Genomic DNA, 14,033 nt, shown 5'->3' with positions numbered 1-14,033 from the left:
GTTGCAATTTTAAATAGGGTGATCAGAATAGAAGATCATTGAAAAGAAGATACATGATAAAAAGAAACTTAAAGAATGAAACATGTGCATAATGAGTACAGAGCATTCCAGAGAGAAAGAATAGCTATGCTGGGCATATACAAGGAACATCAGGGACCAGATTGTTGGAGTACAGTGATGAAGGGGAACCAGGTCTGACAATTAACAGGTTATAGCAAGTGGTATATCATAAAATGTCACAAAATGTTAACCATAAAGACTGTGGCTTTTATTGTGAGTGAAATGAGAATCTAGTAGAATAATTTAAACAGAAAAGCAAGATGACATGACTTAAGTTTTAAAAGGATGTCTCTGGCTGATTTGTTAAGAACAGAATATAAATGCAATGATGGAAACAAGGTAATCATTTAGTGGTTATTGCTGCAGTGATCTAAGAGCAATGGTAGCTCATCCCAGAGAAACAGCAATAAAGATGACAAGAATTGGTTAGATCCTGGACATACTTGAAAGTAAAACCAATAGGATTTTCTCATGGATCATATATGGAATACAAAAGAAAAGAGGAATCAAGGATATGACTCTAAGATTTTTAGCTTGAACAACCAGAAGGCTAGAGTAGCCTGCAATTAAGTAAGAAGGGGAAGATGTGAGAGGAAAAATTACAGGAGAGGAAGTGGCAGAGATCAGGACTTCAACTTGATCAGGATGTCAGGTTCAAAATGTTGGGTAGATAGTTGGATATACTAACCTAGAGGAAAAAACTTGTATCTGGACAGGAGGCACACATTTAGAAGTCACTGGCAAGCAGATGGTATTTAAAGTCATGAGACTTGAATGAATGAATTCAGATAGAGAGGAGAAGAGGAGCAAGGACTAGAACTGGGAGCATTCTAAAACTAAAAATTGGGTGGATAATTCTAAAATGCATTTGGAATAGGAAAAGATGGCACAGTAGGATGGCAAGGTGAAAACCTCCTAACATGTACGCACTGAGGAAACAACTATAGTGAATACAACTAACCCTGAAAACAACCAGAAGACTGCAGAACAGACCAGCTATACCTGGTGAAGAAGAGAAGACCACATTGTGAAGGGTAAAGGGGAAGAGCCAGGACTGATCACGACCCAGGTCCTGCCCCTATACCAGCCCACAATCAGGAAGGAGAGGAACAGAGTAGGGAGGGAATAAGTGATTAGGAATCTGGCACACCTGGCCCTGGAGATCTGCTCCGGGAATACAAGTCCAGATTGTCTTGGGCTTTGATGATTAATGGGGCTGGGAGAGTTAGAGCACTCTGGGGGCCAAGACTCCTGTTGCATGTGGAGGGCAGGCAAGCTCTGTCAGTCCCACTGAGACCCATCACAGAGACAGTAGTTTGAAAGATTTGCCAGCAGTGGGAAGTGTGCCAGAGGGGTAGAGGTCGAAGGGACCTCTCTCTGGAGGAGAAAGGGCAGGCAAAAAGCATTTCCCCAGACCTCCCTTAGCCCAGCTGGTCAGGTGCTTGCAGGAGCCAGCTCAAAAACTCCATCATCTTCACTGGTGGCTCAGACCCAGAAGTGGGTCTCCCCTGTGCACCCACCCTACTCAGCCCAGCAGTGGTCCAACTATGCTGCCTGTCAGAGGGAGAGCAGACCACATATTCCTGGTCCTCCTTCAGCCCAAATGGTCAGGTGCTTCTGGGAGCCAGCTCCAAACTCTCCAGCTCCCTTGCTGGAAGCTCAGGTCTATGGCAGTGCTCCATTATTCACCTGCCCAGCCAGCCCACTCAGCCCAACAGAGGTTGCCATTGCTGACCAGAAAGCAAAGGATGGCCCAACCCACAATGAATTCCAGCAGAAGCACTTCATGTCACACAAAGGACACACAGAGGCTAGATGTGGGGATCAGCCATTGTTAGCAGAAAGGCAGAAAGGTGGGTCCCACCGACTTCCCACAAACAGCAACTATGGCTCAGCCACAAAAGAGAACCAGGCTCTGGTGAACAGAGAGTCTTGTGCTTCTGGGCACCACAGGATGCCCACTTCATAAAGCCATTATTTTCAAGACCAGGAGGCATAATTAATTTATCTCATACACAGGAAGAAGCACAGAAATGAAGACAAAATGAGGGTGCAGATGAGTATGTTCCAAACATAAGAACATGATAAAACACCACAAAAAGGGTTAAATGAAATGGAGATTAGCAATCTTCTTGATAAAAATTTCAAAGTAACAGTCATAAAGATGCCCACTGAACTGGGGAAAATAATTGATTATCTCAGTGAGAACTTCAATGAAGAGACAGAAAATATAAAAAAGCACCACTAAGAACTGAAGAATACAATAACTGACATAAAAAATACAATAGAGAGAAGGAATAGTAGACTGTTGGAATTAGAGGAAGGAATCAGTGTAATAGAAGATAGAGGAGAGCAGAGTAAACAAGCTGAGAAACAGAGAGAAAAAAGAATTTCTAAAAATGAGAAGGTGCTAAGAGAACTGTGTGATAACTCCAAATGAAACAATATTTGCACAGCAGGGGTCCCAGAAGGAGAAGAGAGATTCAAGAAGTGGAAAATCTCTTCGAAAAATACTAAGTGAAACTTCCTCAATCTGGGGGAGGAAATAGACACCCTGGTCCTGAAAGTACAGAGAGCCCCTAATAAGAGGAACCCAAGGAAGGCAATAATGAGAAATATAGTATTTAAAGTGGCAAAGATTAAAGATAAAGAGAATCTTAAAAGCAGCAACAGAGAGACAGACAGTTACCCATAAGGGAAACTCCATAAGGCTATCAGCAGATTTCTCAGCAGAAACTTTAAAGGCCAGAAGGAAGTGGAATGAAATAGTTAATGTATTGAAAGGGAAGAACCTATAACCAAAATCCTCGACCCAGCTTGGTTATCATTCAGAATTGAAGGAGAGATTAAAAGTTTCCAAGATAAATGAAGGTTAAAAGAATTCATCACCACTAAACCAGCCTAACAGGTTATGTTAAAGGGAATTTGGTAGCTGTAAATGTTCTTATGTCTAAATATTTTTTATCAGTAAAAATAAACCTACCGTAAAAGTAGTACAATGACTTACAAGCAAATATGAAGTTAAAAAAACAAAAGTAGTAAAATCAACTATATATAAAGTCAGTCAAGAGATACACAAAAAATGTAGATTATAACATCTTATATATACAAAGTGTGGAGGAGGAAGAAGAAAAAAAAGGAGTATTTTTAGAATGTGTTTGAAACTGAGTGACCATCAACTTAACATAGACTGTTACATATTTTAGGAAATTATCTATGAATCTTATGGTAACCACAAACCTAAAGCCCATAATGGATACATAAAAAAATTTAAATGAAAGGAAACTACACATAACACTAAAGAAGATAATTAAATAACAAGGCAAAGTATAAGAAAGGAAGAAAGGAACAGAGAGGAACTACCAAAAAACCCAGAAAACAATAAATGAAATGGCATAAGTACATACCTATCAATAACTACCTTAAATGTAAGTGGACTGACCCTGCTTGCAGATGACATGATACTGTACATAAAAAACCTTAAAGAATCCACTCCAAAACTACTAGATCTAATATCTGAATTCAGCAAAGTTGCATGATACAAAATTAATACACAGAAATCTGTGGCATTCCTATACACTAACAATGAACTAGCAGAGAGAGAAATCAGGAAAACAATTCCATTCACAGTTGCATTGAAAATAATAAAATACATAGGAATAAACCTAACCAAGGAAGTGAAAGAACTATACCCTGAAAACTACAAGACACTCCTAAGAGAAATTAAAGAAGATACGAACAAATGGAAACTCATCCCATGCTCATGGATAGGAAGAACGCATATTGTCAAAATGGCCATCCTGCCTAAAACAATCTATAGATTCAATGCAATTCCTATCAAAATACCAAAAGCATTCTTCAATGAACTAGAGAAAATCATTCTAAAATTCATATAGAACCACAAAAGACCTCGAATAGCCAAAGCAATTCTGAGAATGAAGAATAAAGCTGGGGGCATTATGCTCCCCAACTTCAAGGTCTACTACAAAGCCACAGTAATCAAGACAATTTGGTACTGGCACAAGAACAGACCCACAGACCAATGGAACAGACTAGAGAGCTCTGATATAAACCCAACCATATATGGTCAATTAATATATGATAAAGGAGCCATGGATATACAATGAGGAAATGACAGCCTCTTCAACAGCTGGTGTTGGCAAAACTGGACAGCTACATGCAAGAGAATGAAACTGGATTACTGTTTAACCCCATACACAAAAGTAAACACCAAAAGGATTAAAGACTTGAATGTAAGTCATGAAACCATAAAACTCTTAAAGGACAACATAGGCAAACTTCTCCTGAATATAAGCATAAGCAACTTCTTCCTGAACGCATCTCCTCCAGCAAGGGAAACAAAAGCAAAAATGAACTCACAGGACTACATCAAACTAAAAAGTTTCTGTATGGCAAAGGACACCATCAATAGAACAAAAAGGCATCCTACAGTATGGGAGAATATATTTTCAAATGACATATCCGACAAGGAGTTAACATACAAAATATGTAAAGAACTCACATGCCTCAGCACCCAAAAAGCAAATAACCCTATTAAAAAATGGGCAGAGGATATGAAGAGACAATTCTCCAGAGAAGAAATTCAGATGGCCAACAGACACATGAAAAGATGCTCCACATCACTAGTCATCAGGGAAATGAAAATTAAAACCACAATGAGATATCTATACCTCACACCAGTAAGGATGGCCAGCATCAAAAAGACTAAGAACAACAAATGTTGGCGAAGATGCGGAGAAAAGAGAATCCTCCTACACTGCCTGTGGAAATGTAAGCTAGTTCAACCATTGTGGAAAGCAATATGGAGGCTCCTCAAAAAACTAAAAATAGAAATACCATTTGACCCAGGAATCCCACTCCTTGGAATTTACCCAAAGGATACAACTCAGATTCAAAAAGACATATGCACCCCTACGTTTATTACAGCACTTTTTACAATAGCCAAGATATGGAAGCAACCTAAGTGTCCATCAGTAGATGAATAGATAAAGAAGATGTGGTATGTATACACAATGGAATACTATTCAGCCATAAGAAAGAAACAAATCCTACCATTTGCAACAACATGGATGGAGCTAAAGGGTATTATGCTCAGTGAAATAATCCAGGCAGAGAAAGGCAAATGCCAATGATTTCCCTCATTTGTGGAGTATAATAATGAAGAAACCTGAAGGAACAAAATAGCAGCAGACTCAGAGACTCCAAGAATGAACTAGTGGTTAACAAAGGGGAGGGGTTTGGGATGGCAGGTGGGGAGGGAGGGAGAAGGGGATTGAGGAGTATTATGTTTAGTACACATGGTGTGGGGATCATGGGGAGAACAGTGTAGAAAAGAGAAGGCACATAGTGGATCTGTGGCATCTTGCTGTACTGATGGTCAGTGACTGCATTGGGGGTATGGGTGGGGACTTGATAATATGGGTAAATGTAGTAACCACATTGTTTTTTCATGTGAAACCTTCGTAAGAGTATATGTCAATCATACCTTAATAAAAAAATATATAAATGGACTGAATGTATCAATCAAAGGACATAGGGTGGCAAAATGGATAAAGAAACAAGACCCACCTTTATGCTGCCTACAAGAGACTCACTTCAAACCTATACACATACACAGACTAAAAGTGAAGGAATGGAACAAGATATTTCATGCAAATAATAGGGAGAAAAAAGCAGCAGTAGCAGTACTGATATCAGACAAAATAGACTTCAAAACAAAGAAAGTAACAAGAGACAACAAAGGACATTACATAATGATAAAGGGCTCAGTCCAACAAGAGGATATAAGAATTCTGAATATGCACCCAACACAGGAGCATCTATATATATATAAAGCAAATACTTAACAGACCTAAACAGAGAAATAGACAGAAACACAATCACATCAGGGGATTATGAAATCCCATTTACATCAATGGATAGACCATCCAGACAGGAAATAAGGAAACAGAGACACTGAATAACACATTAGACCAGATGGGCTTAACAGATATATATATATATAAACTCCACTGAGAGCAGCAGGATATACACTTTTCTCAGTGCACACGGAATTTTCTCCATAGTAGATCACATACTAGGTCACAAAAAAAGAGCCTCAATAAATTAAAAAAGATTGAAATTGTATCAAGCATCTTTTCAGATCACAATGTTATGGAATTAGAAATCAATTATACAAAGAAAACCAAAAAAAAAAAAAAAAACAACCCCACACATCGAGGTTAAACAACATGCTTCCAAATAATCAATAGGTCAATGAACAAATCAAAAAGGAAATCAAACAATACATGAAGACAAATAAAAACAGAAACATAACAGTTCAAAATATGTGGGACACAGCAAAAATGCATCTAAGAGGGAAGTACACAGCAATACAGGACTACCTCAAGAAACAAGAACAATCCCAAACAAACAATCTAAACCTCACAACTAAAGGTACTAGAAAAAGAACAAATGTAACCCAAAGTTAGTAGAATGAAGGACATAATAGAGATCAGAGCAGAAATAAATGAAATAGAGAACAAAACACTAGGAAAAAAATCAATGAAACCAAGGGCTGGTTCTTCAAGAGGATAAACAAAATAGATAACCCCTAGCCTGACTTATCAAGACAAAAAAGAGAGAGGATACAAATAAACAAAAGCAGAAATGAAAAAGAAGTTAAAACTGACACCACAGAAATAAAAAGAATTATAAGGGATTTCTATGAAAAATTATATGCCAATAAGTTGGACAACCTAGAAAAAATGGAAAAATTCCTAGAAATGTGCAAGACTGACTCAGGAAGAAATAAAAAATCTGAATAGACCAGTTACCAGTAAAGAAATTGAACTGGTAGTCAAAAAACTCCCAACAAAGAAAAGTCTGTAACCAGATGGCTTCACAGGTGAATTCTAAGGAACATTTAAAGAAGAGCTAATATCCATTGTTCTTAAAGTATTCCAAAAAGTAGAAGAGGAGAGAATACTTTCAAACTAATTCTATGAGGCTAGCATCATTTTAATATCGAAACCAAAGACAATAGAAAAAACCGTATTATAGACCAATATCCCTGATGAACATAGATGCAAAAATCCTCAACAAAATATTAGCAAACCAAATTAAAAAATACATCAAAAGAATCATCCATCACCACCAAGTGGGATTTATTCTAGGGATGCAAGGATGGTACATTATTCTTAAATCAATCAATGTAATATACCACATTAACAAAAGGAAGGATAAAAACCATGTGATCATCTCAGTAGATGCTGGAAAAGCATTTGACAAAATTCAACATTCATTCATGATAAACTCTCAAAAAATGGTTATAGAAGGGACATACCTCACCATAATAAAGGGCCATATACAAAAACCAACAGGTAATATTATACTGAATGGCAAAAAGCTGAAAGCTTCTCTTCTAAGATGAGGAACAAGACAAGGATACCTACTCACACCACTTTTATTCAACATACTAGAAGTCCTAGCATAGCAATTAGACAAAATAAAGAGATAAAAGACATCCATATTGGTAAGGAAGAAGTAAAACTGTCACTACTTGCAGATAACATGATACTATGTATAATAGAAAACCCTAACAACTCCACAAAATATTATTAGAATAACTGGATTCAGAAAAAGTTGCAAAATACAAAACCAATATACAGAAACCTGTTGCATTCCTATACAGTAACAATGAACTAGCAGAAAGAGAAATAAGGAAAACAATTCCATTTACAAATGCATCAAAAAGAATAAAATACTTAGGAATAAACCTAACCAAAGAGATAAAAACCTGTACTCTGAAATCTATAAAATACTGATGAGAGAAATTAAAGAAGACACAAATCAGTGGAAATCTATGCCATGCTCATTAAAAGAATTAATATTGTCCAAATGGCAATCCTGCCCAAAGCAATTTACACATTCAATGCAATCCCTATCAAAATACAATGGCATTTTATAATGAACTGAAGCAAAGAAGCCTAAAATTTATATGGAACCACAAAAGAACCTAAATAGCCAAAGTAATCTTAAGAAGAACAAAACTGGGGTTATCATGCTCCCTGACTTCAAGCTATACTACAGAGCTACAGTAATCAAAACAGTATTGTACTAGCACAAGAACAGACACATAGATCAATGGAACAGAATAGACAGCTCAGATATAAACCCATACATATATGGTCAGTGAATATGTGACAAAGGAACCATGAATATACAACAGGGAAAAGATAGTCTCTTCAATACCTGGTGCTGGGAAAACTGGACAGCTACATGCCAGAGAATGAAGCTGGATTACTGTCTAACTCCATATATAAAAGTAATCCCAAAATGGATTAAAGACCTAAATATAAAACATGAAATCATAAAACTCTTAGAAGAAAATATAACCAAAAGTCTCTTGAACATAAGCATGAGTAATTTTTTTCTGGATATATCTCCCCAAAGGAAACAAAAGCAAAAATGAACAAACGGGACTTACATCAAACTAAAAAACCTCTGTAGAACAAAGGACACCATCAACAAAACAAAAAGGTAACCTGCAGTATGCAAGAATATATTCATAAATGATATATCTGATAAGGGGTTAACATCCAAAACATATAAAGAACTCATATGCCCCAACACCAAAAAACCAAATAACCCAAATAAAAAATGGACAGAGGAAACGTAATAACATTTCTCCAAAGAAGAAATACAGATGGCCAATAGGCATATGAAAAGATGATCCACATCACTAATCATCAAGGAAGTGCAAATCAAAATCACAATGATATTATCGCCTCACACTAATATAAACAACACCAGGTATAACAAGTGTTGGCAAGGATGTGGAGAAAAGGGAAACCTCCCACACTGTTGTTGGGAATGTAAATTGGTGCAGCCACTATCAAAAGGAGTATGAAGATTTGTCAAAAAAGCTAAAAATAGAAATACTGTATGACCCAGTAACTCCACTTCTAGGAAATTACCTTAAGAAAACAAAATATCTGATTTGAAAAGATACATGCACTCCTATATTTATTGCCACATTTTTTATAATAGCCAAGATATGGAAGCAACCAATGTGTCCATTAATAGATGAATGGATAAAGAAGAGGGGGTACATACACACAATGGAATAATATTGATCCATAAAAAAGAAAACAATCCTGCCATTTGCAACAACATGGATGGATGTAGAGAGTATTATTCTAAGTGATATAAGCCAGGCAGAAAAAGACAAATACCAGATGATTTCACCTATATGTGGAAACTAAAAACAAAAGAAAATAAAATGTACAAAACAGGCACCAGACACTGAGAAGTGACTGGTGGTTACCATGGAGGAGAGGCTGGGGTGAGTGGTTGAAGTAGGTGAAGGGGATAAAGAGGCACAAAAATCTCTATCATAATATAAATTAGTCACAGGGATGAAAGTACAGCATAGAGAATATAGTCAATATTCCTGTAATGCATTTCTATATCGATAGACAGTAACTGCACTAGATTGTGTAAGGATTTAATAATGTATATAACTATCTGATTACTTTGTTGTATACTTGAAATGAATATAATATTCTATATCAACTATACTTCAATAAAAATATTAAAAAGTTAATGAAATAAGTATGAAATAAAATGAATTTCTAAAACAAATTTTAAAAGTAAAAAATATAAAGTGCATACAGAAATGCAAAGTAAGCCAAGACTTACTATAAAGCCACAGTAATTCATGTTTTTTTCAAAATATTTTTTATTGAAATATAGTTTATATACAATATATGGTTTCATTCAAATATCTTAGTGATTCATCAATTATATGCATTACTAAATGCTCACCACAATAAGTTTATCATCTGTCACCAAAGATATTACAATATTATGAGCTATATTCCCTATTATATACTTCAATCCCTGTGACTCAATTACTTCATAAAGTTTGTACCTCTTTATCCTCTTCACCTTTTACCCCATTCCCATGGTAACCAATTATCCTTTCTCTGTTTTAATGAGTCTATTTCAGTTTTGTTTGTTCATTTGTTTTTCAGATTCTACATGTAAGTGAAATCATATGGTATTCATCTTTTTCTGCCTTATTTCACTTAGCATAATGCCCTCTAGGTGCATTCATATTGTTGCAGATGGCAATATTTTTTTATTTTTTATGGATAAATAATATTCCATTGTGTATGTATACCACATCTTCTTTATCCATTAATTTATTGCTGGGCACATTGGCTGCCTCCATATCTTGGCTATTATTGTAAATAATGCTGCAATAAACATAGGGTGTACATATCTTCTCAATTTAATAATTTCTTTTCTTTTCTTTTCTTTTTTTGCATAGGTACCCTGAAGTGGAATTGCTGGGTCATATAGTATTTCTATTTTTCATTTTTTGTGGAACCTCTATACTGCTTTCCACAGTGGCTGCATCAACTTGCAAGCCTACTAGTAGTGTATGAGGGTTCCCTTTTCTCACATCCTTGCCAACACTTTTTATTTCTTGCCTTGTTTATATCAGCTATTCTGACTGGTGTGACATAATATCTCACTATGGTTCTGATTTGCATTTCCCTGATGATCAGTAATATGGAGCATCTTTTCATGTGCCTGTTAGCCATCTGTATGTCTTCTTTGGAGAATTGTCTATTCAGTTCCTCTCCACATTTTAAAATTGGATTATTTGTTTTTTTGGTGTTGAGGTATATGAGTTCTTTATATATTTGGATATTAGCTTCTTATCAGATATAAAGTTTGCAAATATATTCTCCCATACAGTAGGCTGTCTTGTCATTTTGTTGATGGTTTCCTTTGCTCTGCATAAGCTTTTTAGTTAAATAGTCCCACTGATTTATTTTTGCTTTTGTTTCCCTTGCCTGGGAAGACATAACCACAAAAAATGTACTAATGCTGATATCAGGAGTTTACTGACTATATTTTCTTCTAGCAGTTTTATGGTTTCAGGTCTTATATTTAGGTCTCTAATCCATTTTGCATTTATTTTTGTGTGTGGTCTAAGAAAATGACCGGTTTCATTCTTGCACATAAAGGTACAATAATTTAGACAGGTTGGCATTACTATAGTGAGAAACAAATAGAACAATGGAACAAAGTAGAAAAGGGTCAGAAACAGACTCATACATAAAGTTTCATAAGAGTTACAACAAAAGTGTTAACACAGTTCAGTAGGGAAATGTGGTCTTTCGTACTGTTATTGAATCAATTGGATATCCATAAGGGAAAAAGTAAACTTTGATCACTGATTCAAACTATACACAAAAAATTAAAGATACATCAAAGATCAAAATGAGAAATGCAAAACAATAATGCTTCTAGAAGGAAACAGAGGAATATCATCAGGTCCTTAGGATAAGAACAGATTTCTAAAACAGAACATGATCAACACTAAGCATAAAAGGGACATTTGTAATTGGATTTCTTTTAACTAATAACTACCATTCAAGAAAGGACACAAGTAAAAAATTAATTCATAGAATGGGAGAAAATAGTTGTGATATATATATATATATCCAATCACCCAATTAAAAATAGGAAAAATAGGCACTTTATAAATAGAATATACAAACTATGAGGAAGAAGTCTCAGCATCAATAAGTCATAAACCACTTTGAAAATGGTTTGGTGACATTTATGGAAACAAAACCTGTACTACCCTATAACCCAACAATTCTATTTCCAGTTAATATACACAACAGAAAAAATGCTTATGTCCTACTTAAAAAGTATAAGAATGTTCAAAGCAGCTTTATTCATAATAGCCCCTGGTCAAACATCTATTAATATTAGAATAAATATTTAGGTATCTTCATAAAATGAAATATCAAAGAACAGTGAAAGAATATTGCTACACAAAAAAACCTGAATATATCTCATAGATATGATATTGAGCAAAAGAACCAATATACAAAAGAGCCTATACTGTATGATTCCATTTGTACAAATTCAAGATTAGGCAAACTAATGTATGATAGAGGATAAAATGGTGGTTATCTTTGGGAGTGTTGACTAGGGGACACAAGAGAGTCTAGCGTCTTGGAAAAGTTCCTTATTTTGATGTAGATGATAGTTACATGGAAGATTATGTAGATATACAGATATATAGAGAGAGAGAGAAAGAAAGAGAGAAGAGAGACATATCTATATTTATATGTAATATATATAAAATAAACAAGGGAGGTATGAAGAAATACAGGACATGTAATATACTGAAAAGTGAAGAAAGTGTTTAAAGAATGGAAAAATCAAATGAAAAAGGACTGAGACCTGATATTTGGATTAACAGTACAGGCTGCTTGTGATTTTGACAAAAAGCAGCATCTATGAGTGGTGGGTGGGGGGAAATAAAATCCTGAATGGAGTATGTTTAAGAGAAAATGAGAGGAGAGTATTAGACACAGTGAGCAGAAAAATTCTTGAGTTTTGCTGCAAATGGAAGCAGAGGAATAGAGCAGTAGCTAGCAGGGTAAGTGGGATTATGATAAGGTATTTTTTAGATGGGTGAGAAAAGTGTATTTGTATGTTGCCAGGAATGATCCAGTAAAAGGGAAAAATTGATGATATGCAACAGACAAGAATTTCTGGAATAAAATCCTTGGGAAAACACGAGGGAATGGAATCTATTGTACAAATAGGAGAATTGACTTTAGATAGGAACAATAACAGTAATAGGCAGGAAGGCAGAATATATGGGTACAGATGCAAACAGGTGGGTAAATGTGGTAGTGGCAACCTGTGAAAATTATCTTGTAATTGCTTCAATTGGTCAGTGAAGGAGGAAGCAAAGTCAGCATCTTAAAATGAGAATAGAAGAGGAAGCGTGCCAGGTTTGAAGAGAGAAGAGAAGGTGCAAGCTCAGAAGAGGTGGTAATTTGGAATGCTTTTGTTCCAAGTGAGTACAATGAAGTATGGGAAAAGCAAAAGAATCAAGGGTTATGCATGGGATTGATTACAGTGATTGATCAGGGCATTTAAGCTACATTGAGAGGGAGGAAAGTGTGTCAAAAAGTTGAAAGATAATCTATAGGTCTCAGTGAGGTTGAAATGATATTGGAGTTAGGTTATTAGAGGTAGTGAGCTAGAAGGATAGGATACAGTGGTCAGAAAATAGGTCTCATAAACCAATGTTATGTAAGTTTGCACTCTTGGTAATGAGATGGTCTTGATGTATGACCATGACCATGGGAGTGAGTGGCTGAGGTCGGGTGGAGGACATAGGGGATTTTGCTGATGATTTGGAAGAAAGAAAGAATGAATATGGGGATCAAACCTTTCACTCCTTGTTCTCCTTGGAGTCCTCTATCACCTGGAGATCCTGGAGGCCCTGGAGGGCCTGCTTCACATATCTTATCACCTGAGAAAAGATAAAGGATATCAAGCTAGTTATCGTGAAATATCTGGAAGACTAAACAAAAAGAAAGCCTGACAGGCTAGGAGGAAAGAAAAAAGATCTATTTTCAGTTACTTCTCGGCAATAATACAACTACTTAGAAGCAAAAGAAAGATATAATATTGGTGATAATTTGAAGAGCAAATTTAAGCATCAAAGAATCACCAAAAATCAAAAGTCAATGCAGCAGTAGAGTCTCTTAGATACCAGAAACATAAAGAATGATGGCAGTCTTCAGCTAGATTCACTTATAAATGAAAACAAGTAAAAACCAACAATAGAACTTAGCAAAAGAAAAGTCTTACTTACTAGGAGCAACGTGAGGACCAGGAGGGCCTGGAGGCCCTGGAAGGCCAGGAGCCCCAGGCTGCCCATCAAGTCCAGGAGATCCAGGAATGGAAATTCCAGGTGGACCTTCATCACCTTTCTGGCCCCTTTCTCCAGGAAAGCCCGGGGGGCCAGGAGGACCTATAACTGCAGTCCCTAAGATAAAAAAAAAACACATTAAAGTAATCACAATGATTGATTTGATAATATTTTATTTAGGATTGTTGCTTCCATGTTCATAAATGAG

General features: G+C 35.9%; 1 protein-coding gene across 2 annotated transcripts in view; it reads right to left on the bottom strand.

Moving 5' to 3' along the window:
- Window positions 1-14,033, bottom strand: part of COL4A5 (collagen type IV alpha 5 chain) — a 220,644-nt gene that overhangs the window by 70,879 nt on the left and 135,732 nt on the right. For both annotated transcript variants that reach the window (XM_073227300.1, XM_017674621.3), the window contains 2 exons: window positions 13,769-13,942; window positions 13,340-13,423 (listed from right to left, as the gene is read on the bottom strand). In XM_073227300.1, the coding sequence (XP_073083401.1) occupies window positions 13,340-13,423; window positions 13,769-13,942 (258 nt within the window). The remainder of the gene's footprint in view (window positions 1-13,339; window positions 13,424-13,768; window positions 13,943-14,033) is intronic.

Source organism: Manis javanica, chromosome X (assembly GCF_040802235.1).
Source record: "Manis javanica isolate MJ-LG chromosome X, MJ_LKY, whole genome shotgun sequence".
Lineage (NCBI taxonomy): Eukaryota > Metazoa > Chordata > Mammalia > Pholidota > Manidae > Manis > Manis javanica.
Note: the sequence above shows the minus strand (reverse complement) of the source record. Positions and strands in the feature narration are given on the sequence as shown.